Raw genomic sequence first — 23729 nt, 5'->3', positions numbered from 1 at the left:
CACAATAAATCTTACCTGGTGGAAATGTAAAACATTGTCATTTATGTTTATTTTTCATTTATTAAGTAATGGTGAATGTGTTCCTAACCACGGCGAAAAGGACTGCTGTCAGAGACGTGCTCTGTTTAGATTACAGTGTAGCTACGTACACTTAGAAATACAAAGCACCAGGTCCTGACAAACACTCAGCCCGCAGCACTTACTTTTTCATAAGCTCTGCAATTCTTTGGCATTCTTCCTTGTCGTAAAACCAAATTCCATAAATGGACACTGAAAAAAACACATCAGACCAACCATGAGCATCTTCAAAACTACAAAATGGAAAGACATTCACTTTCCATCTTGAGGGAAATACATACTTCTTGAATAAATGAAACCAGTCATTGGAGTTCAAGCTTGAAAACCTCGCACTGGGGCTTTTTAGGCCCACAGAGAACACACGCATGTGCACACACACACGCGCGCGCACACAGACACACACTGAAGTATGTTGTCCTTAAAAATACAGCACCTGAACACAACAGGCACGCGGCGAATGCTTCTTAAGTGGATGAACAGACTGAAAACGAGCCTCGACTCTAAGCTCCAGCCCTGAAACGTCCCTGCCGCCGCAGGCCCGGCGCACACCCACGCACGCTCGTCTTCTTTGTTAAGTATGGGAGACCTGAAGCACAGATTAGGCCTGGAAGCCTCCGTCCCTCCCCCTCCTCCCAGGAAGGTGTTAGTAACTGAAAGATCGGCTTTGAAAGCCCTAAGTGAGGACACAGTGCAGGAAAAACAAAATTCAGTCATCAGTCTCTGACTTCAAAGTGTCCGCACGTAATATTTACAACTGTTGAAAGATGAGGTGCAACTCTGACTGAATGATTTAGTAGTGAAAGAACACTGTGGCATAACGTAGCTGCCACTGATTCATTTAACAATTTTCAAACAAATTATATACCTTAATATGTGCCTGTCTAGGTCATTTTTATAGCAAAGGCTAAACAGGTCCAAAATACATTTATAAATATCTAGTGGAGGATCTGGTGGCATTAGTCATATAAATAATACACTAACTATACATACATGTTAAAAACACTTCACTGAAAGAGCTGCCACGTTATGGTAGGGCGATGAAAACCAACGTATTTTTAAAAGAAATTATTTTAAAAATTTAAACTTACAAAATATTTAATTATATGACTATAATTTGGTCATTAAAACAGCTGTGATCTTTTGACAACTTTTCCCCCCACTCATCTGACCAGTGACTCAGTGGGCGTTTCTGCTTCTTGTTAGTCAAGATTCAGAAATCAAAGGGTACCGGAGATGTCGCTTTAGTGCTGTGTTAAGCAGATGTCTTTAAAAGGACCCTATACATTTGAACTATCAACTTGCCTAAAGGGGGCAACGGCGTCAACTTCTTGTGTGATTCGAGCACCAGGAATCTTTATCTTACCTGCGTGTGCGGGGGGGGGGGGGGGGGGGGGCAGCTTTTTCTTGATGGAACCATTGTGTCCTCTTAGAAACACACACACGTACGCCTCTTTGATACATGGATACTCTGGAAAAAAGAACGTCTGCGTTCTAAAGCCTATGAAAGAAATTCTTTCATCTCAAGATCATTAAGCGAGTCTCTGAGAACTTGATTGCAGGCCGTTCCCGGTCCATCAACCCTAATCCCCAGCGCCAGCTGCCCCAACAGCTTCCCACACGCCGACCCACCTGCTGTGTGCTCCCCTGAGCGAGAGTGGATCGGATCGCCGACATTCAGCGACTAAAATATCCGAAGACGTTGTATGTTTTGGAGGCTTTAATCCTCGTTACAAAACCAGGATCCTGCTCTATTCTTTGGTTAGAGTGAAAGCTTCCTTTCCTTGGAGATGGGACTTCCCAAAACTATCAAAGCAGGAAAGAGGTAACAGGGGAGAGAAACACACAACTAAGAAATTCGAAGCCCAGTAGCAGGGGAAGAACAGCCATTTGTGTCTCTTCAGTAGAACATATAAGTAGAAATATTCTGGGTGCCATTTTGGGGGATGTTACACATTTGTGGCATTTGACATAAGGAACTAGGTTCTCATGAGGACTGGATGCCAAGGAAACTGTTGATAGAAATAGAAAAGCGGTTTGACGATGTTATTACTACGAGAAAACTGAAATGCAGATGGAGGGGGAAGATGCTGTGAACGCATCTTTCAGATGTTGAAGGGGAGGAAGGGGAGGCTGGGTCTGAAGCCTCATGGAGACACTGTGGAGATTTCCTTAGGACCTGACCATCTATCTCTAAAGCAACGTGACTTTAAGATTAAAATGGGGTCATTTTGAAACGGTTCTTTTCACCCCAGTTAATATGCAGTTTGAATGTACAGTTTAAATAGTCAAGGAGGAGAAACAGATTTACCAACAGTCCTGGCTCCTGAGAGCAAAGCAAGATAACGAGTAGAACTGGGCCTAACTTTTTCTCCTTAAAATAGTTTCACAGAGAGAGCCACATTCCACCGCAGCTCCCGCCTCTCAGGCGCACGTTTCCAGCCGGGACAAGCCTATTTCTGTCCTGAGCGAGGGGCACTGGAGCAGCTGGTGGTGGCCCATGCAAACCAGAGCCTGTCACCGTCAGGGAGGTGAGGAGCCGACGGGCGGACACAGCCCTCACGTCTCACCCCCAGTTCTCCTGGGCGGCCACGGGGCGAGGCCGGCCTGGGTGGGCAGCAGGCGCCGCAGGGAAGAAAGAAGACGGCCAGGTTGAAAAGGACCGGGGAAGGTGGTGTGGTTCTGGCATTCTCAAACTTGCAGTGATCGCCGTCATCTGACACGAGGCACAGCCTCCCGGGGCGCCGAGACGGGACCAGCAGAGGTGCTCTGAGTGCTCTGGGACCCACCATGCTGCGAGCCTTCCTCCCACCCACCACGCCTGGGTACCGGCCGCTGCCCAGCCGCCCCGCCGAGGTCCAGGTGGGCTTTAAGGGCACTGTGGTGTGTGAGGCTCAGCTCAGCTGTTCCTACGTCACTCATGGAGGTAAGAAACCCCACAGTGGAGCAAAGAATAGGAAGACCCTGAACCGCCTAATGATGCCCACATGAGACTCCCCGCGCTAAGAACACGTTTGGGGGCAATCTTCTTCCTGTTGATGAACACAGGACTTCAATAGCAGAGCTGTGAAATTCTGCCTAAAATTGCCCTGTCCTGGTTTACGTCATGCTTTGGAGATCTGGGGTTGAAAAAAGCAATGTTTGAGGCAACAGGCAATGTACCATCGCCTGATCATATCTGTTAAAACACCATCTATTAACATCTATTTTCCTCTTAATTCCGCAAGAAAGATAAGGAAAGCAAATTTCCATGTTAGATTTCATGTCTGAATATTGTAGGTACCACAGACACGAGGGAGAGCAAGCTGATGGTATTTGATACAAATAGTTTCTGCTTTTTTAATGTCTCTAGCAGCAAAATACAAAGTTGATCAGATTTTAAGAGGCTAGTTGAGAGGGTCACAGAGGGAATGGCAAATGTCCTTGACGCACCTTCATCGGGAAACCTCTGACTCTCGTTGGCATGGTGCGTGAGTTCGTTCTGGAAGCTGTCTGGGGATTTACCTCTCTAGTTTATGTTTTAACAAATATTTCTATAAATCTCGTCTTTTAAGACATTTGTCATTTGTTCCATATTTGACTTCAAATAACTTTCAACTCCAAATCATGAAGGTGGCTTGCAATCTTTTTTTTTTTATGACTATAATTTTTTTTAAAAAGTTATTTATTTTATTTATTTATTTTTGGCTGCGTTGGGTCTTCATTGCTGTGCACAGGCTTTCTCTAGTTGTGGCGAGCGGGGGCTACTCTTCGTTGCGGTGCGCGGGCTTCTCATTGCGGTGGCTTCCCTTGTTGCAGAGCACGGGCTCTACGTGTGCAGGCTTCAGTAGTTGCAGCACACGGGTGCAGTAGTTGTGGCTCGTGGGCTCTAGAGCGCAGGCTCAGTACTTGTGGCGCACGGGCTTAGTTGCTCCGCAGCATGTGGGATCTTCCCGGACCAGGGCTCGAACCCATGTCCTCTGCATTGGCAGGCGGATTCTTAACCACTGCGCCACCAGGGAAGCCCCGGCTTGCAATCTTTTAACGATACTCATGCTACTATTCGTGCAACTTTAAAATGCAAGGCCTATCGCCATACAGTTAGCAAGCAGATAAGACATGACTGTGTGGCTGAAGTTACGTAGGCAGGATAAGGGTGTCTGACTCGGTAATGCTCTCCTCCCCGCTCCCCAACCCACCCCGCCCTCACTCTCTTTAAAAATAATCTCAGTAATTTCTCTCAGAAGGATAGGAAATATATTTTTTTTAGTCAGTAGGCAGCAAAGAAGGCATTTAAGTTCTCTCTTTTCACTAGGAAAGCCATGGCAACCTGGCAGTGTAAATTACACAAACCTCTTCTGGGCACTTAAGGATAAGCCAAAATTCTCCAAATTCCTTCAGACCCCGTTCTCTTCACGAAGCCTTTCTCGAATGAGTGGAATAATCATCCCAGTGGAAGGGCCAAGAACACCTGATCACGTGTTTGGTCAGACACTTGTTTCTGAGACTTTGCTCGGATACAGAATTCCTTGTACCGTTGACCCCGTCCCGGTTTTTGTAGCTCAACCCCACGGGTGGGGCCAGGTGACCGGCATTTGGTTGTGAGCACACACACACAGCCAGTGTCCTTCCGAAAGATCGCAAGATAGTTAAGCGATTAGAAAGTGAAAGGCATGAAATGTCAGAGCTGGAGGTTAGGCGCAGGTGTGGGGTTCAAACACTTTCTTCACTAGTGAGGAGGGTGGTCTCTCTCTCTCATGGCCACAGTCATGTTTCCTGGTTCAATCTCTTTCCATAAAATATGCTCCTCCCCCAGCCTTACAAACGAAATACATAAAGTATGAAAACAATTTTCAGGTCTGAATGATTTGTAGGCTTGGTTATAAGGGATGCGAATCCATCTTGTTTAACCTAAGGTTCATGTGAACTCTCAAAAGGTCCCGAGGAAGGATGGAAGGGAGGGAGGGCGGAAGGAGGAAGGGCACGCGAGAAGCGCGGTATCTGAGGGCAGGGGATGCGAGGCCAGCTTTGGCATCCACAGCTGGGAGGGAAACGGGCTGCGCTTGGCTGCTCTGGGCTGACCCGGTACTTCTACCCCGTTCGGAACGCTTTGCACTAAAAATGCTTTCCTCCGGCGTGTTCTTTAATGCCTTTGAAGTAACGTTCTTTCATTCACCTTCTGCCTCAGCTTCACTGACCAAACACGGACACGATCTTGTAAAACAAAACCTTCGCTGGCCCCCGGGAGTCTACATAGCACTGTTATCTTTGGCCCCTGGTCTGGTTCTTTTCATGTGACATAGTTTAACTGCACCTCACAAATCAGTGGTCCCATGATCTCCAAATACTGGAAGGTTCACAGCAGATGGGAAGCAGCTTCTCTTTTATGCGTGGCTAATACTCATGAACATTTTGGGGGAAACAGCAGAAAACCTAAACAAATACTGTGAAGTAAGAACAGCCTCCCTCTTGCTAAATTAACTTCCTTACAAAGTTAATGCCATAAACAATGACACAGAAGCAGCCTCTGTACTAGAGCATTGCACTAATTTGTATCAAATTAATATTAATCTCCAACTATAAATGAGAATTTATTATCTCCAAAGAAAAAGATGGATTTATCTGTCAAAAAAGATTTCATTTCTAACAAATGCATGTTATGTCACTAGACCTTTCAAGTCTCCACAGAGGACTTTATCCTCCCAAAATGGAAATCTTAAAGTCTGCTGCTGCCCTCAGGTTCACGGAAGGCCGCGTGGGATCTTCTCCATTATATACTAACTCCCTAATTTTATTTATTTCAGGGGAAAGTTGCTTTAGTCTAGGAGATTTAACAGAGTGAATAAACATTAAAAAAATTAGGAAGCAGAAAAAGTCGTAGGTAATAATAAAAATACATAGGAACAACGCCGTTGCAGGGGACGTGGGTTCGTGCCCCAGTCCGGGAAGATCCCACATGCCACGAAGCGGCTGGGCCCGTGAGCCATGGCCGCTGAGCCTGCACGTCCGGAGCCTGTGCTCTGCAACGGGAGAGGCCACAGCAGTGAGAGGCCCGCGTACCGCAAAAAAAAAAAAAAAAAAAAGGAACAACTGATTCTGTTTTGTTGGTCATTTAAACTTATATTTTCATTTGTCCATATCTTGCTGGTCAATCCCCAAATCTCCCAGGAGTCAAATAACAAGCGTGGGCTCCTAAGGTGTCTTGCCGCCCTGAGTCCTTGTCCTTCAAGACTCCTCTAGGGGGAAACAGTCTCAAGTGCTTCTTTGCTCCCATAGTTTTTCACACATCTTTGGACTTTAAAAAAAAAAAAAAAGCATATGTCACAATTAAGTGTTTGCCGAACTGCTCCCCCACTAGACCTGAGCTCCTGGAGGGCGGGACTTGAACGCATAATGACCAGCATGTGACACATTCAACAGGTATTTGCTGAGTTGAGCTGGAATCCAGACGTCAAGATCTTGCACCATCTTACACGATGGTCGCCACTACTCTGGTTAACTAACGTCACAGTCTAGACGTGCTAGGTCCTCCCCAGGGACCGACTACAACTTACCCGCGGCTCGCAGCACAGGGTTTCCTCACATCATCCCTTTTATTCTCCTGATCTCACTCAGAATTTATTTTGCTTCAGACATCTGATAATCTTAGGCATAAGTTATGTTGATGGGGTTTTGTCGTCAGCTCCCTAGGACTGTATATTCTGTTGATCCAGCACTGCGTGGGCACTGATGTTCTCATTTTCTGTGTGTTTATTATTATAACAGTGCTACCACAGACCAGTCTTCCTGATGGACTACCTGTCAGGCACCAGCAGCTAAGAGCTCAAAGAATGCAATTAATCTGCAAAAATCACATGCGTTTCTCTTCAGAGTATGAGTAACAGTACTTTGATCACACATTCATATTCCAGTCCTGTCTGATGATAGTACTCTGAAACTTACATATACAAGGACCTAAATTATCTTAAAAACATAAGACTGATAGGTAATGTCAATTATTCCAGCAACACACTGAAAATGTGTTACCTGGAGTGAATCTCAATATAGCAAAATAAGTCTTGGCTCAGAGAATTGTAGTTTCTGAGAAATATATGTTTAAGGTAAACATAAAACAGAGTGTTTCTATAGGTCAAAAACTTGTTCCAGTGAAAAACAGACGTCCTTATATTTGAATCAGATTATTTAATCAAATGTTTACAATTACAGGAATAGCTTCGCTGAAGTACACTAACTATAAAAATACATGATCACTGAAAAATTTCTAAGATTTTACACGGCGGTGGTTTAGCAAAAGGGACCCTAATGCTACTTTGTGATTGGGAGAAAGGGAGCCAGAGTTCCTGTACTTTTTTCATTTCAACCTTAATCTATAATTGTGGAAGTAGCAGACCCCAGTTTTCCCAAAGGCCTTTCTGTTATAAATAGTTGAATCATGGTTTGGTTCTACTATTAAATTAGAGCTCTAAGGCTGAATAGAAGCTAATTCTAACACCAGTTCTTGCCTAAAATTGTTTTCTTTCTCCAAAACCCATAAGAACATGAAAAAATTCTAATTTGTCTTTCTGTGGGTTAAGAAGTAATAACCCAATAGTTTTAAATCGATTATTTGAAACTACTAAGTGATTTCTGGACAAAAATCAGCAACATAAAAAACAGATTCTAAGAGAACAGACACGAACACTCAATGTAGCCACACGCAGGGCACTGTGTTAGGGAAACTAAAAGATGCTTCACTCGTTAAGCATTTCAGAAAATGTTTGGAATCCAGTTTTTCTCTGCCAAGATTTAGACTTCCAGCACGTCAAGCTGGGCTCTCAAAAGCAAATGATAGAATACAGTCGTCTCCAAGCCACAAATGAAGTGCGTTGAATCCAAATAGCATCACTATGCAGACGTTTCCTCGGTAAAGTCGAGCACGTTAAGTCTCTATGGTTCAGGGTAAAATAAAAGTGACCTCTCCTTAATTTCACTCTCACATCGTGTCTGCACGCCACCTTATGTGACGCTGTCACGTGGTCCTCCTCATCTGTGCATGCCAGATCGCTAAGTTAAATAAGTTCCGAGATGACAGCTTTTCCCCGTTAAATGTGTGTGACGGTCCCATCTGCAGTGAGTCCGCTAACCCGAAAGGATGACGTGTGAAGGCCGTGTGGTCTGGGCGGCCAGGGCGAGGGCAGCACTGTGGGCCCGGATGGCGTGTGTGCTCCAAGGAGCTGTCAGGTATCACAACGCAACACACAGAAAACCAGACACCCAGAGTGAGAGTCTGCTTTCCGCGAGGCTTTTCAGAGCCTTCCTGAATTGCCAGCATGCCAGTTCTTTAGAGAAACAGTCTCCTTTAGAGTTTAGATCTCTTCCTTTCAGCATGAGCTGAACACTGATGAGAGAACAAAAAAGCAATTCTGGGTTTAAAGTCAGAGTGACAGGTGTCACCACTCACGTCCCCGCAGATGTGCAGTCCTTTATCACACATGAAAAGACATCAACTCCTGAGCAATGGTTTGTAGAAAATAGGTCAATTTTTCAGTTAGAATGGCAACGGAGGCTTACAGACACAGATTCAGTGACCACAGTATAATCTGAAAGTTCCTTCCTTCTAAGAAGCACAGACTGAGGTGCTAGAGCGTCCTTGAAGGCCGCCCCTAGCCGCTGCTCTCACACACAGGAACCAGCCTGCTGACCAGGCGCAGGTCACCTACTCTGATTGGAGTGAAATGTGAACTTCCTTGTCTCCTACCCCACACACATGTGATCTAAAGGAGTTTAAGGATCTTGTCTCCCTGGGCAGGTCCTGAACTGAAGGACGCTCCGTTGTTATGCCTGCAAATACTAAGATTCTGTCTAGTAAGAGTGTCAAGTATTTTTAGCCATACAATTGCTTTTAAGACATTTTTGGACTCTAGGAGGGCTTCAGGAGTTCAATCTATAAACCCTAAAATTGTATGTGAAATGGTGCGCACACGTGCAGGCAGACTTTTTGGAGGTGGGGCGGTACAAAGCATAGCCCCCCCAAAACAATGCCTGGCACACAGTGGGGACACAAGACATATTTGAGGGAGTGGGGAAGGGGGGCAGGCAGGCAGGAGGCTTATCAGATTCTCAAAGGGGTCTGTGACCCCAAAAGGTTAAGCATGACTGTTTGAGGCTATCAACATACCAGCAAATATCTCGAAATAGAAAAATAAACTCGCAATTATCTGTGGGCAGATAACTTGGCTTTCATTTCCTTAGTAATAAATTTACACAGGGGACACTTTTAACCTTTCAAATGGCTTTTGTAATAATTGCTTGAACGGATTCCAAGGTTAAGATAACAGAGGATAAAGTCTCAAGGTCTTAGAATTTGTTGGACTGGAAGAACTTTTACTCCTCCCGGCGGCCTGAAGCCAAGGGGAGGGTGACGGCACAGGGAACCCCGCACGTCCTCGGCCACGCGCTCAGCTTCGGCCACGGCGCCAGGAGCTTGGGGTGGCATTTTTGTTTCAGTCTCTATCATGAACTTGGGGGGAGGGAGGCGTTTTGGGAAAGCTGGGCAACTTTGTGGCTCTTTCTCGATCACCCCAAGCAGGACGTCTTCAAAGCTGGACAAAAACATGAGACCTATGTACATATAAAACAGCTCCAGAATTAATACATAAATGAGTTGGGAATTACTTTAAGTACACGGCACCTATCTGTTTCTTACGCAGATCTGTTCATTTTCTGTGTGTATCTGGTACCACAGAATACAAATGAAATGTAAGATGTGGTCTCTGCCCACAAGGGGCCTGTAATCTATTACTCATGCCACTGCTTTCTGCATAGTCTAGGTACAATAACCAACTCATTAATGGTAGCATAATGCAAGAGCAAATGTTTCACAAAATGCATTCTTAATGAGCAATGCTGCTTCCAAGTTATGACCTCTTTGTTTGCAAAGTTGACTTTCTCACTGCTATTATTTTTTATGGGCATGTATAGGTACATTTCGACTGGAGCTCTGGAAGAAATTAAAGCATACACCTCCTAATATGTTCCGTAAGAGCCGTCAAGAAGAGACCTATGATTATATTTTAAATCTTATTGTTTCCTATACATATTGTTCTAGGGAAAGGACTGTAGACTAAGGAAAGGAAAATTGACTTTAAAAAAAAATTGACTCAAGAAAGAAGTGGAAAGTTAAATCCTTCTACTCAGGAAAAGATTAAGTTGTATAGGTTTTCATATGTGCAGCAAAAGGAAACCTTTCCTCTCAGAAACACGTGGAGAAAGCAGACGTCCCAGGCCAGAGGAAAGGGGGCAGGGTCTTTCTAACAATCTGAAAACTAGAAATGCAAAATAAACCATTCCCATCACCTCAGATTACTTAAAACTCTCAGCTGAAGTCAAGTTACAGAATAGGCTTCGGTGTCATGTTGGTTTAAAGTCCTGAAGATGTGTTTTATTAAGGTTGTTGTATTTTAATTTGAGGAAGCAAGACACAAATGTGAGAAAAGTTAGCATCACATCTCATCAACTTAGGAGATAAGGGTTAGATGAGAGAGCAGTTAAGAAACGCCAGGATAAAGACGAGAGTAACAAATTATACTTGAGTACTGATTTCCTTAACGTCTTCTTTTATAAGGCTCAATTATGCCTACGTTTCAAAACTGAGAAGTACTTTATATATTATTGCTTAAATAATATATTTAAATATATTAATATTTAACAGAACTTAAAGCATTGTGTTCAATGCGCTCTGAAAATAAACTCTCACATAACCAACCACCCAAAACAAGATATAAAATATTTTCATCACCCTTTTTCAGTCAACACCTGCACCATTTCTACCACCAACTCCAGCAGAGACAACCATTTTCTGACTTCTATCAGGATAGATTAGTTTTGCGTGTTCTTAGACTTCACAGAAATGGGATCAAACGGTATATACGTTTTTGGTGAACGGCTTCTTTTGCTTAGCATAATGTTTTTGAGATTCATGTTGTTGAATATATCAGGAGCTCATTCCTTTTTATTGCTAAGTAGTATTCCACTGTATGAATCTACCAAATTTGTTTATCCATTTACTTGTTATGGACATTTGGGTTATTACCAGCTTTTTTTTTTTAACATCTTTATTGGAGTATAACAAAGTAAATCAGCTATACATATACATACATCCCCATGTCCCCTCCCTCTTGTGTCTCCCTTCCACCCTCCCTATTCCAGCCCTCTAGGTGGTCACAAAGCACCAAGCCGATCTCCCTGTGCTGTGCGGCTGCTTCCCGCTAGCTATCTGTTTTACATTTTATTACCAGCTTTTTAAAATAACTGTTCATAGCAGCTCTACTTATAATAGCCCCAAGCTGGAAAAAACACAAAATGCCGTCAACAGGTGAATGAATAAACAACCATGAAATATTACTCATTAATAAAAAGGAAAGAACTATTGATATATAAACATCAATGAATCTCAAGGTTGTTACACTGAGAGACCAAAAGTGAGTACTTAACTCAGAGAAAGGCAAATATCATATGCTATCGCTTATATGTGGAATCTAAAAAAAGGGTACAAATGACCTTTTCTACAAAACAGGAACAGAGTAACAGATGTAGAAAACAAACTTATGGCTACCAGGGGGTAAGGGGGGGAGAGATAAATTGGGAGATTGGGACTGACATACACACACTACTATATATAAAATAGATAACTAATAAGGACCTACTGTCTAGCACAGGGAACTCTACTCAATACTCTGTAATGGCCTATATGGGAAAAGAATCTAAAGGAGTGGATATATGTATATGTATAACTGATTCACTTTGCTGTACACCTAAAACTAACACAACATTGTAAATCAACTAGACTCCAATAAAATTTTTTTAGAAGTGAGTACTTACAGGACGGTTCCACTTTTTAAAATTGGGGTATAGTTGATTTATAATATTACCTAAGTTTCAGGTGTACAACATAGTGATTCACCATTTCTAAAGGTTATACTCCATTTATACTTATTATAAAATATCGGCATATTCCCTGTGCTGTATACTATATCCTTATGGCTTATTAATTTTATACATAGTAGTTTGTACCTCTTAATCCCCTACTCCTATCTTGCCCCTCCCCCTTTCCCTCTCCCGACTGGTAACCACTAGTTTGTTCTCTGTATCTGTGAGTCGGTTTCTGTTTTGTTATACTCACTAGTTTATTTTTTAGATTCCACATATAAGTGATATCATACAGTATTTTTCTTTCTCTGCCTGACTTATTTCACTTAGCAAAATGCCCTCCAAATCCATCCATGTTGCTGCAAATGGCAAGATTTCATTTTTAAGGTAATATTCCATTGTGTGTGTGTGTGTGTGGTGTGTGTGTGTGTATCTATATCTATATCTATACATATATATTTATATGTATACACATAAATAAAACACCACATCTTCTTTACCCAGTCATCAGCTGATGAACACTTGGGTTGCCTCCGCATCTTGGCTACTGTAAGTAATGCTGCCATGAACACTGGGTGTGTGTGTATCTTTTTGAATTAGTGTTTTTGTTTCCTTTAGATATATACCCAGAGATGGAATTGCTGGGTCATACCATAGTTTAATTTTTAGTTTTTTGAGAAACCTCCATAGTATTTTCCACATTTGGCTGCACCAATTTACATTCCCACCAACAGTGCACAAAGGGTTCCCTTTTCTCCACATCCTCACCAACACTTATCTCTTGTCTTTTTGATAATAGCCATTCAGACAGGTGTGAGGTGACATCTCACCATTTTTAAAAATTAATTAATTAATTAACTTATGGCTGTGTTGGGGCTTTGCTTCTGTGCGAGGGCTTTCTCTAGTTGTGGCAAGCGTGGGCCACTCTTCATCGCGGTGCGCGGGCCTCTCACTATCGCGGCCTCTCTTGTTGCGGAGCACAGGCTCCAGACGCGCAGGCTCAGTAATTGTGGCTCACGGGCCCAGTTGCTCCGTGGCATGTGGGATCTTCCCAGAGCAGGGCTCGAACCCGTGTCCCCTTCATTGGCAGGCAGATTCTCAACCACTGCGCCACCAGGGAAGCCCTCACCATGGTTTTGATTTGCATTTCTCTGACGAGTAACAATGTTGAGCATCTTTTCATGTACATCTTGGCCATTCATATGTCTTCTTTGGAAAAATGTCTGTTCAGGTCTTCTGCCCATTTTTAATCAAGTTGTTGGTTTTCTATCAAGAAAAGTTGTATGAACTGTTTATATATTTTAGATATTAACCCCTTATTAGCCATACCATTTGCAAATATTTTCTCCCATTCAGTAGTCTGCCTTTTTGTTTTGTTGATGGTTTCTTTTCCTGTGCAAAAGCTTTTAAGTTGAATTAGGTTCCATTTGTTTATTTTTGCTTTTGTTTCCTTTGCCTTAGGAAACAGATCCAAAAAAACGTTGCTATGATTTATGTCAAAGAGTGTTCTGTCCATTATTTTTCTCTAGGAGTTTTAAGGTTTCTAGTCTTACATTTAGGTCTTTAGTCCATTTTGAGTTTATTTTTGTATATGATGTTAGAGAATGTTCTAATTTCATTCTTTTAAATGTAGCTGTCCAGTTTTCCAAGGACCACTTATTAAAGAGACTGTCTTTTCTCCATTGTATATTCTCGCCTCCTTTGTCATAGATTAATTGACTATAAGTGCTTGGGTTTATTTCTGCGATTTCTATCCTGTTCCATTGATCTATGTGTCTGTCTTTGTGCCAGCACCATACTGTTTTGATTACTGTAGCATTGCAGTATACTCTGAAGCCAGGGAGCATGATTCCTCCAGCTCTGTTCTTCTTTCTCAAGATTGTTTTGGCTATTTGGGGTCTTTTGTATTTCCATACAAATTTAAAAATTATTTCTTCTAGTTCTGTAAAAATGCCACTGGTATTTTGATTGGGATTGCACTGAATCTGTAGACTGCCTTGGGTAGTATGGGCATTTTAACAATATTATTTTTTCCAATCCACGAACACAGTATATCTTGCCACATGTTTCTGTTGTTTTCAATTTCTTTCATCAGTGTCTTACAGTTTTCCGAGTACAGTTGTTTTACCTCCTTAGGAGGTTTATTCCTAGGTATTTTATTCTTTTTGATGTGATTGTTTCCTTAATTTCTCTTTCTGACAGTTTGTTGTTAGTGTATAGTGCAACAGATTTCTCTATATTAATTTTATATCTTATCCTGCAACTTTACTGAATTCACTGATGGGCTCTAGTAGTTTTTTTTTTGGTGGTGTGTTTAGGATTTTCTGTGTATAGTATCACGTCATCTGCAGTGACAGTTTTACTTCTTCCTTTCCAGTTTGGATTCCCTTTATTTCTTTTTCTTGTCTGATTGCTACAGCTAGGACTTCCAATACTATGTTGAATAAAAGTGGTGAGAATGGGCATCCTTGTCGTGTTCCTGATCTTAGAGGAAATGCTTTCAGCTTTTCACTGCTGAGTATGATGTTGGCTCTGGGCTTATCATATATGGCCTTTATTCTGTTAAGTTCTCTCTATACCAACTTTCTGGAAAGTCTTTATCATAAATGGATGTTGAATTTTGTCAAAAGCCTTTTCTGCATCTATTGAGATGACTGTAATGTTTTTTTCTAAAAATAAATTTATTTATTTTTGGCTGTGTTGGGTCTTTGTTGCTGCGCGCGGGCTTTCTCTAGTTGTGGTGAGTGGGGGCTACTCTGCGTTGCGGTGTGCAGGCTTCTCATTGCGGTGGCTTCTCTTGTTACAGAGCATGGGCTCTAGGCTTGCGGGCTTCAGTAGTTGTGGCACGTGGGCTCAGTGGTTGTGGCTCATGGGCTTAGTTGCTCTGTGGCATGTGGGATCTTCCCAGACCAGGGATTGAACCCGTGTCCCCTGCATTGGCAGGCGGATTCTTAACCACTGTGCCACCAGGGAAGTCCCGACCATAATGTTTTTATTCTTCAATTTCTACAAGTCAAATCAATGTGATACACCTCATTAACAAATTGAAGAATTAATTGGGGATTTACTTTAAGAACATTGTACCTATCTATTTCTTATCCAGATCTGTTCATTTTCTGTTTATTTGGTACCACAGAATACAAATAAAATATAATATGTGGTCTCTGCCCACAAGAGGCCTGTAATCTATTACTCATGCCACTGCTTTCTTCATAGTCTAGGTAATCAATAACCAACTCATTAATGGTAGTATAATGCAAGAGCAAACGTTTCACAAAATGCATTCTTAGTGAGCAATGTTGCTTCCAAATTATGACCTATCTTTATTTGCAAATTTGATTTTCTCACTGCTATTATCCTCTTATGAATAAAATTACAATGAGAATCTGTGTAAAAGTATTTGTGTGAACATATGTTTTCACTTCTCTTAAGTAAATACCTGTAAGTGGAACTTGCTGGGTCATATGATAATTATATGTTTAAGTATATAAGAAATTGCCAAACAATTCTCCAAAGGGGCTGCACCATGTTTTCCTCCTACCAGCAATGCATGACAGCTTCATGTGCTCCACATCCTCATTAAAACTTGGTAATGCCAGTCTTTTATTTATTTATTTATTTGGTTGCACCAGATCTTAGTTGCAGCGGGCGGGCTCCTTTAGTTGTGGCTCACAAGCTCCTTAGTTGAGGCTTGCTGGTTCCTTAGTTATGGCAGGCGGGCTCCTTAGTTGTGGCAGGCAGGCTCCTTAGTTGCAGCTCATGGGCTCCTTAGTGGCGGCATGCGAACTCTCAGTTGCGGCATGCATGTGGGATCCAGTTCCCCAGCCAGGGACCGAACCCGGGCCCCCTGCATTGGGAGCGCAAGTCCCAACCACTGCACCACCAGGGAAGTCCCCAGTAATCTCAGTCTTTTTAATTTAGCCATTCTAGTAAATTATGTGGTGTTCTCATGCTTGTTTTAATTTACATATCCCTCCACTGTCCAATAAGCATATGAGAAAGTGCTCAACACAGTTATGGCAAAATGCAAATTAAAACCACAGTAAGATATCACTTCAGAACTCCCAGAACAGCTCAAATTAAAAGGAGTAACAATATCCAGTGTTGACAAGGATATGGGACAATGGATTTTCATACATCACTGCAGGGAGTATAGATGGGTGCAACTTCAGAAAACTGTCCAGCAGTATCCACAGAGCTATACAAACCCCTACACTGTACATGAGGTGTTGGTATAAACCCCAAACAAATAGGTGCATATATCCACCAAAAAACATGAGCCAGAATGTTCATGGCAACTTGACTCACAATAGTTCAAGACCAGAAATGACTCAGATACCCATCAATGGAGAATGGATTAGTAGACTGTAATGTACTGATCCCACGGTGTACGGCACGATACACATGGATAACTTCTGTTGGACACAACAACGTGGAAGTCCCTGATGATTACATTGAGCATCTCTTTATTGGCTATCTGTGTATCTTCTTTTGTAAAGCATCTGTTAAATATTTTGCCAATTTTTAAACTGGATTGTTTATCTTCCTATTATTGAGTTCTAATCTAAGAGTTATTTATATATTCTGGATATAAGCACTATGTCAGATGTGTGTGTGTACGTGTGTGTGTGTGCGCGCGCGTGTGTGTGTGTGCACGTGTGTGTGTACAGTGAATGTTTTTTCCCAGTCTGTGGCTTGCATTTTCATTTTCCTAAAGGTAATACACCTTTAGGTATAGAACAGACGTTTTTATTTTATTTTTTTTAAATAAATAAATTTATTTATTTTTGGCTGTGTTGGGTCTTCGTTTCTGTGCGAGGGCTTTCTCTAGTTGCGGCAAGCGGGGGCTACTCTTTGTTGCGGTGCACGGGCTTCTCATTGCGGTGGCTTCTCTTGTTGCGGAGCATGGGCTCTAGGCACTCGGGTTTCAGTAGTTGGGGTGTGCGGGCTCAGTAGCTGTGGCTTGCAGGCTCTAGCAGCCTCAGTAGTTGTGGCGCACAGGCTTAGTTGCTCCATGGCAAGGCAGGTGGATTCTCAACCACTGAGCCACCAGGGAAGTCCGGAAGTTTACTTTTTTTTTTTTTTGCAGTACGCGGGCCTCTCACTGTTGTGGCCTCTCCCGTTGCGGAGCATTGGCTCCGGACGCGCAGGCCCAGCGGCCATGGCTCACGGGCCCAGCCGCTCCGCGGCATGTGGGATCTTCCCGGACCAGGGCACGAACCCGCGTCCCCTGCATCGGCAGGTGGACTCTCAACCACTGCGCCACCAGGGAAGCCCCGGAAGTTTACTTTTTTTTTTTTTAAAAGAAGATGTTGGGGGTAGGAGTTTATTAATTAATTAATTAATTTATGCTGTGTTGGGTCTTTGTTTCTGTGCGAGGGTTTTCTCTATGCTATGTGGCAAGCGGGGGCCACTCTTCATTGCGGTGCGCGGGCCTCTCACTATCGCGGCCTCTCGTTGCGGAGCACAGGCTCCAGATGCACAGGCTAAGTAGTTGTGGCTCACGGGCCTAGTTGCTCCGCGACATGTGGGATCCTCCTAGACCAGGGCTCGAACCCGTGTCCCCTGCATTAGCAGGCAGATTCTCAACCACTGCGCCACCAGGGAAGCCCCTGGAAGTTTACTTTTGATGAGGTACAGTTTATCTTTTTTTTTTCTTTTATGGTAAATGTTCATAAGATTCTATTCAAATCTAGTGTTTGGTGATACCACCTGTTTTTAAACATTTTTAATAAGGAGTTATATTTTAGTTGCTTCTACAAAAAATGAAAAAAAAAGGATTTATTATTTAATTCTCAGATAAAATAACTATAGCATAAGCCTTACTGTTTAAATCACACGGCCATGGTTTAGCAGGGCCACCGCAAAACAGGGACATGATCTCTGTTCCTGTAACATAATTAAAATACCAACTTGGTAGTAGTAAACAAACTTCTTAAATATCAAATCAGAATAGCTTGATAAAAGTAAATCAATTTGAAAGAGATATTCTATAAAATGTTTTGTAGAACTTAAAGTTTTATAAAGTTTTCACACAGATGAAATTGATGTTTTCCCACATTACATATCTTTTCCTAGAACTATTAAATTTCTCAAGATGAGGATATGTGGTATTCTCACAACTTGCAATTATTATATTTCTAGGAACTTTTAGGTAAATGCAACTAATATCTGTATAAAATCAGCCTTGAGGAGCAGAGTAATTCCTCTGTAAACTGCTAAAATTATTTAGTATTTTCTACCCAGGAACCACAAGGTGTTTAAGGTTTTGCTTATTGTTGGTTGGCTTATGCCCCCAAAGAAAAACGACTGAAGATATAGTAGTGAAAATTTTGGTTAAGCTTTATTGGTTGCCTTGAATAAAGAAACCTAATAAAAAACAACTCGTTGCAAATATTTCACTGTACACACTTAATGCAAGGATTTAAGTGCTGAAGGGAAGTAGAGAGATACCTTGCCTTGAAGGGGCTTGTGCTCTGATAGAGAAACTAGGACAAATATTACATATAAGGTAACGTGTTAAGTACTAGTAAGTGCCTGTTGTTCTAGCTCAGCATTTAGCATATTATTGTGAACATATGTATTTGTAAATCTGTCTTTTGTGCTAGGATAGCAAACTATCAGAGGGAAGGGACGCATCTTATTCATTACTGAACTCCCCCAACCCAGCACAGAAACAGTATCAATAGGCAAGTGGTCAATAAACACTAGGAAAGTCAACATGCGAGAGGTATATGCTGCAGTGAGAAATCAGAACTAGAGAGAGAGGATGACGACCCTAGGGAGATGTCAAGTTTTGGTTGCTTTTGAAATATGAGTAGAACGTATCTGGTAGAGATTGGTTAGGGTGAGGAAAAGAATTCAAGGGAAAAAAGGAACCATGTTTAAAAGCACAGAGATAAAAAATTTAAAAGTATTCTAGGAAAGCACACATTTGTGTTTGGTTAGAACATAAGGTAAGTATACAGCAGTCACGTTGACCTGTCCAGACAGGTAAACTGGGACCCGACTACAGCAAGCTTAGCTGTCAGGTGAGAAAGTCCACCTGGTGGGCATTTAAGATTCTGAGCAGAAAAATGACAATTAGACTTGTGCTTTAGGAAGATAAATCTAACAGTGGGTTTGTACGGAAGGGATAAGCTGGATGCAAATTATATGGCAAGGGGTTGAATTTGTTAAGATTTCTTTTATTGTGGTGAAATTTTAAATAGCACGAAATTTACTATTTTAACTATTTCTAAGTGTACAGTTCTGTGGCTTTAAGTATATTCACAATGTTGCACAGCCATCACCACCATCTCCAGAACGTTTTCCATCATCCCAGACTTAAAACTCTGTACCCATTAAACAAGAACTCCCCATTCCCCCCTCCCCCAGTCCCTGGTAATCACTATTCTACATTCTGTCTTTATGAATTTGACTATTCTAGGTACCTCATGTAAGTGGACCATACAGTATCTGTCCTTCTGTGACTGACTTATTTCACTTAGCATAATACCTTCAAGGTTCATCTCTGCTGTAGCACGTATCAGAACTCCCTTCTTTCTTAAGGTTGAATAATACTCCAATGTATGCAGATACCGCATTTTGTTTATCCAATCATCTATCCATGAATTTGAGCTGTTTCCACCTTTTGGCTCTTGTGAATAATGCTGCTATGAACATTATTTTGCTAGTATTTTGTTGAGCATTTTTCATATTTATATTCACCAGGAATATTGGTCTTTAATTTTCTCGTAATAACGTCTTTGCCTTGTTTTGGTATCAGGATAATGTTGCTCTCATAAAATGACGGGTTCTTCCCGCTCCTATTTTCCGGAAGAGACTGCAGAATTGGTATTACTTCTTCCTTGAACGCCTGGTAGAATTCACCAGTGAAACTGTCTGGGCCTGGAGTTCTCTTTGTTAGAAAGTTTTTATCTACAAATTTGATTTCTTTGATAGATATGGGGCTATTCAGGTTATTTATTCCCGAGTATGGTTTGGTGATTTGTGTTTTTCAAGGAATTAGTCCATTTCCTCTAAGTTGTCAAACTCATGGGTATGGGGTGGTTCACAGCATTTCCCTCGTCCTTTCAGTGTCCACAGAGACCCGCTCTCACTCCTGACACTGCTCATTTGCATCCCTCTCTCTCTTTTTTTCCCTTGATCAGTCTGGCCAGGGGTTTAGGTTTATCAGTTTTACTCTTTTCAAAGAACCAGCTTTGGGTTTCACCAATTTTCTCTACTCTCTGTTTTTTTTTTTTTTTTTTTTTTGCGGTACGCGGGCCTCTCACTGTTGTGGCCTCTCCCGTCGCGGAGCACAGGCTCCGGACGCGCAGGCTCAGCAGCCATGACTCACGGGCCCAGCCACTCCATGGCATGTGGGATCTTCCCAGAATGGGGCATGAACCCGTGTCCCCTGCATCGGCAGGCGGACTCCCAACCACTGCGCCACCAGGGAAGCCCTCTACTCTCTCTTTTAGTTCACTGATTTCTGCTCTTATTTTTGATTTCCTTCCTTCTGCTTGCTTTGGGTTTACTTTGCTCTTCTCTTTCTAGTTTCTTATGGTGGAACCTGAATTACTCGTTTGAGACCTTTCCTCTTTCCTAAGTATTTGACGCTATAAATTTCCCCCTAAGCCCAACTTCAGTTGCATCTGACATGTATTTTTATCTTTATTCAGCTCATTTTCTAATTTTCCTCCCTCTCTGACACATGGGTTATTTTAGAAGTGTGTTGTTTAATTTCAAAATATTTGGGGATGTTCCAGATATCTTTCTGTTACTGATTTCTAGTTCAATTCCTTTGTGGTCAGAGAGCATACTTTGTTCGATTTCCATTTCTTTAAAAAATTTTAAGGTTTTTTTTATGACCCATGATAAAGCTGACCTTGGGTACTGTCCCATGAGCACTTACAAAGAGGCTGTATTCTGCTGTGGCTGGATGGAATGTTCGATAAATGTCAATTACATCAAGTGAGTTGATAGTGTTGTTCAAGTCTTCCATAGGCTTGCTGTTTTGTTTATTCTATCAATTATAGAAAGTGGAATACACACATGCACACACACACACATATGTATATTCTTTTTCAGATTCTTTTCCATTATCGGTTATTACAGAATACTGAATATAGTTCCCTGTGCTATACAGCAGGTCCTTGTTGCTTACCTATTTTATATATAGTAGTGTGTGTATGTTACTCCCAAATGGCTTTCTTTTAATTAGCATTTCCATGGTTTGTCTCCCCTGTTTTTTGCTCTGTTGGTACATCCTTCCTTGCCTTCTTTTGGATTATTTAAAATTTTTTTAGTATTCAATTTTCATTTATCTATTGGTTCTCTGTTTTAAGCGGCTGCTCTAGGAATCACACTATACATATCTAACTCTTCACAGTCTACTAGTTTTTATTTTACCACTTGAAGCAAAATGCAAAGGCTTTACAACCATATAGGTCCCTATCCCCTTCCCCTTAACCTTTCAGTTGTCACATGTCCCATCTACCTACAATGAAGCCCTCCTGTAACTTTTGCCTTCGATCATCATTTGCGTTTTAAAGAATCTGAGGCTAGAAAAAATAACTCTACTCTACTGACCCATGTTTTGACTACTTCTGTTGCTCCTCCTTCATCCCGAGGCCCTGACCTTCCTTCGGTATCACTTCCCTTCAGTCTGAAGAACCTCTTTCAGCATGTACTTTAGAGCAGGTCTGCTGACAAAACGCACTTTCAATTTCCTTTATCCGAGAGTACCTTTATTTTACCTCCCTTCCTAAGGAACATCTTCCCTGGGGACGGAATTCTAGGTTGGTGGTTCTTTTATGTTGGCACTGTCTTCCAGACTCCAAGAGAAATCGTAGTCGTTCAAGGCATTGTTCTCCTATACGTATCGTTTCTGGTCGCTTTCAAGGTTTTTTGTTTGTTTTTTAAAGTCTGTTTTTCAGCCATTTGATTATGATATTTATGGGCATGGTTTTCTTTGGGTTTATCCCCTTTGGGGTTTACTGAGTTTCTTGAATCCATACATTTGTGTCTCACCAAATCTGGAAAGTTTTCAGCTATTATTTCTTCAAATATTTTTTTTACACCAGTCTTTTTCTCCTTTTATGGGACTCCAGTGACACAAATTCAGACCTCTTGGTACAGCCCCACGGGTTTGTGAGGCCTTTGTTGTTGTTTTTTAACCTTTTTCCTGTATATTCTTCAGGTTGGATAATATCTACTGATGGGTCTTCAAGTTCACTGACTCTTCTTTCCCCTGCCATCTCTACTCTGCTGTCAGAGCCACTCACTGGGTACTCTATTATTCAGCTCCGAATGTTCCCTTTGGTTTCTTTACACCATTTCTCTGCTGAGAATTTCCATCTTTCCATTCATTTCTGAGGACTCCATTCTATCTCACAGAGCACAGTAATAGTAACAGCCTTAAAGCCACTGTCCTATAACTCCAGCATGTGGGTCATCTCTGGGTGGCCATCTGCTGACTGACTTTCCCTGTGAGAGTTGTCAGATTTTCCCAGTTCTTTGTATGAGTAGCCATTCTGGGTTGTATCTTGGACATCTTGATGATGTTGTGAGACTCTGAGTCTTCTGAAAACCCACCAAAGAGTGTTGATTTTGTTTAGAAGGCGATTGATTTGTTTAGAATTAGACAGGACACTCCATCCTGCCTCTTGTGGGCAACGGTTCCCACGTCAGCTCCATTTTCAGAGCTGTGTCTGCCCCGTGCATACACCACTCAGGTGTTGGTCTGGAGCTAGGCGGCTGTCCACACCGTGGGTTAGTTCTCAGAGCCTCGGCCATGCTTCTTTGGCTCTGTCACATGTATGCGATACTCCTGCGTGGGACCAGCACCCATGTCAGTTCCCACACAGAATCAGGGGATCTCCTCATCCAGCTCACGGGGGTCCTTCTCCCCAGTCTTCAGGCCACAGAGTCAGGGTTTCTCTCAGAGTCTTAGCTTCTCACGCTGTCGGGCGGTCTGCGTAGCTCGGGCTACCCACTGGGTGAAGCAAAGGAATATCAGCTACACTCCTGAGACCACAGGAGCCCTTGTCTGCAGCTCCTCCGGCAGACACAGGCTCTTCTTGGGATCCTCATGGGCCTGTCACTGCCACAGGGGCAGCTCAGGTTAGTGTCACAGCTGGCGTCAAGTAGGGCTGGGAGGGAAAGAGGGAGTCCACTTCTCCAGTCCTCAGTCCATAGAGATGTTGCCCTTGGTTTCTGCTGTTTTTGTCCATAGTTCTGTGACGTGGCTCACTCTCGAGTCAGTCAGGAGACAAAGAAGAGGGAAGAATAAGTCAGGAGACTGGCCACCATTCTGGTTACTCTTCAAATTCTGACTTCCCTCAACAATATGCCTGTTATTGTTTACTTTCAGAATCCTCAGGCTTTTTGGTTTTTTGTTTTGTACTCTGTCCAGAATTTTTCGTTGTAACCAGTGGGAGAGGTGTGTTGTTGTGAACTTAACGCTACTTTGGCTGGTGCCGGAAGCTTATGCTCTCGTTCTCAGGAGCTATGAGCCACCCCAGGTAACAGGTAATGGAAGCCTGGGCTGGAATGGATGTGGGACTGGAAGGAGAAAAGGGCTGTGCAAACAGCATGGAGCTGAGACTTGGCAACAGGCTGGGAAGGCCTCAAGCTTCAGTTTACCATTACCACACGCTAAAATGCATTTCATACAAGACCTAGCATTTTTCCTTTTTAATAATAACGCCTTTATTATTATTATTTTTGGCTGTGCCACCCGGCATGTGAGATATTAGTTCCCCAAACAGGGATGGAACCTG

The 23729-nt window shown here is 42.3% G+C and overlaps 1 protein-coding gene across 2 annotated transcripts in view; it reads right to left on the bottom strand.

Moving 5' to 3' along the window:
- The window catches only part of DCP1B (decapping mRNA 1B), a 50668-nt gene that overhangs the window by 14123 nt on the left and 12816 nt on the right, over positions 1–23729 (bottom strand). For both annotated transcript variants that reach the window (XR_003429987.1, XM_027093049.1), the window contains exon 4: positions 204–270. Coding sequence is in view for 1 of the 2 variants with exons in the window: in XM_027093049.1 (XP_026948850.1) it covers positions 204–270 (67 nt within the window). In the remaining variant the exon portion in view is untranslated. The remainder of the gene's footprint in view (positions 1–203; positions 271–23729) is intronic.

The sequence above is a fragment of the Aethalodelphis obliquidens genome, unplaced genomic scaffold (genome assembly GCF_003676395.1).
Source record: "Aethalodelphis obliquidens isolate GAN/ISIS:26980383/991018 unplaced genomic scaffold, ASM367639v1 scaffold83, whole genome shotgun sequence".
Lineage (NCBI taxonomy): Eukaryota > Metazoa > Chordata > Mammalia > Artiodactyla > Delphinidae > Aethalodelphis > Aethalodelphis obliquidens.
The sequence above is the reverse complement of the archived record's forward strand: the minus strand, read 5'-3'. Positions and strand labels throughout refer to the sequence as shown.